The sequence below is a fragment of the Borostomias antarcticus genome (genome assembly GCF_949987555.1).
Source record: "Borostomias antarcticus genome assembly, chromosome: 2".
Taxonomy (NCBI): Eukaryota; Metazoa; Chordata; class Actinopteri; order Stomiiformes; family Stomiidae; genus Borostomias; species Borostomias antarcticus.
In genome coordinates, this window is record NC_140235.1 from 3,003,384 (window position 1) to 3,005,630 (window position 2,247).

The 2,247-nt window shown below is 50.9% G+C and overlaps 1 protein-coding gene across 1 annotated transcript in view; it reads right to left on the reverse strand.

Moving 5' to 3' along the window:
- fmn2a (formin 2a) overlaps window positions 1-2,247 on the reverse strand; it is a gene marked incomplete at both ends in the record, with an annotated part of 47,674 nt that overhangs the window by 26,565 nt on the left and 18,862 nt on the right. Inside the window, 2 exon segments of the mRNA XM_084461380.1 lie at window positions 9-70; window positions 895-1,531. Coding sequence (XP_084317506.1) covers window positions 9-70; window positions 895-1,531 — 699 coding nt within the window.

Below are 2,247 nucleotides of genomic sequence, written 5' to 3' on the forward strand. Positions count from 1 at the left end.
AGACTTACGTTCTCGTACAGAGCCTGCAACGTCTCCAGGTCCACAACAGTGTTGTCCATGTTCAGGATGGCTGGAAGAGAAATAGCAGTATTACTGTAAATATCCCACATCCCTGTCAGGTCCGTATTAAAGATACTACAGTGTGACGAGGCCCAGGCCCGGTCTTAACAAGTGGTGACAAGAGTAACGCCAACGTTTACGCCAACTTCCCATCAGCTCCGGTCGCGCAAAGTCAGATCTATCACCACACTTCGTTTTAGAGCGAGAAGAGACAACAAAGACCTCAGACCAGCACCAGCGTGACTGTGAAGAGTTGACTCGACTGTCACAACTGCTGTGTCATTACATGAGCAGTTCTTATCACGGTAACTTTAGAAAAGTCTTTTGTTTCCGGGGATCCTTGGATCTTGGGTCTCTTTGTGTTACGGTTGTTATTACTGAGGATGAATTCTAATGTGTGACCTCACACTGCAACACATTCTCGTCTCTCTCTCTCTCGCACACGCACGCGAGCGTGAGCACACACACAAACACACATACACACACACGCGCGAGCACACACACATACACACACACGCACGCTCGAGCGCACACGCACACACACACAGGCGCACACACACACAGGCGCACACACACACACACACACTGCACACACATACATGCACACACACACATAAATACACATACACAAACACAAGCACACACACACACACGCACACGCACACACACAGGTCCTTGGCTCTCGGATATCAACATTCTAAAGGCGCCGCATCAGAAGCCACAGATTGCAGCATAAGTAGGGTGGCCTGTGAGGTACAAAGCGTGGTGTTTTTGAATTCCTGCCGTCGCTCGTCTGTCTCGACGGTGCGAGGGCTCTGTCTCGCCTGTCTCCACGGTGCGAGGGCTCTGGCTCGTCTGTCTCGACGGTGCGAGGGCTCTGTCTCGTCTCTGTCTCGTCTGTCTCGACGGTGCGAGGGCTCTGTCTCGTCTGTCTCGACGGTGCGAGGGCTCTGTCTCGTCTCTGTCTCGTCTGTCTCGACGGTGCGAGGGCTCTGTCTCGTCTGTCTCGACGGTGCGAGGGCTCTGTCTCGTCTCTGTCTCGTCTGTCTCGACGGTGCGAGGGCTCTGTCTCGTCTGTCTCGACGGTGCGAGGGCTCTGTCTCGTCTGTCTCCACGGTGCGAGGGCTCTGTCTCGTCTGTCTCGACGGTGCGAGGGCTCTGTCTCGTCTCTGTCTCGTCTGTCTCGACGGTGCGAGGGCTCTGTCTCGTCTGTCTCGACGGTGCGAGGGCTCTGTCTCGTCTCTGTCTCGTCTGTCTCGACGGTGCGAGGGCTCTGTCTCGTCTCTGTCTCGTCTGTCTCGACGGTGCGAGGGCTCTGTCTCGTCTGTCTCGACGGTGCGAGGGCTCTGTCTCGGCTGTCTCGACGGTGCGAGGGCTCTGTCTCGTCTGTCTCGGCGGTGCGAGGGCTCTGTCTCGTCTGTCTCGGCGGTGCGAGGGCTCTGTCTCGGCTGTCTCGACGGTGCTCTGGCGCCTGGGAGCATTAATCCTTTGAAAGTAAATGTTTAAAGACAAACAGAGCCTGGGGGTCCGGTGTTTTGTCTAAGGTGTTGGGTTCAGCACAAGCAGCACACACAGCGTGGACGCGTGTTCCCATCTCACTGTGTGTGTGTGTGTGTGTGTGTGTGTGTGTGTCTCTCTCTCTGTGCGTTACTACTACTGTATATTCTACAACTATATTCTAACTATATATATAATCTGTGTGTGTGTGTGTGTGTGTGTGTGTGTGTGTGTGTGTGTGTGCGTCTCTCTCTCTGTGTGCGTTACTACTATATTCTACAGTACAACTATATTCAGATGACTCGTAGTGGGAATGAATGAGGCAAAACTAGTTCATGGAGAACAAAGAATATGAATTTTGTCTGCTGATCTAAAGTGAGTCTCAATACATTTTTTATAAAAGAAACAGGCACAAAAATACTGCTTAATACAAAGGCTTTATGGAAAAGGGCCACAGGCACTGAATCAAATATTAGACAAACAAATTCCCAATATTTTCAGATCAATATGCATATATTAGTGGAATGTTGAGCGCACAAAGCCGTTTTTTATTAGTTTTTAAAAGCTTGCAGACAGACCCATATTGTAGACAGATCTGGGAACGCACAACAAAGACCACAACTGGCAGTTTAACTACAGTTGCCCACAGTAGACACAAAAGATATTTACTCAGCGATCAACTATTCATAA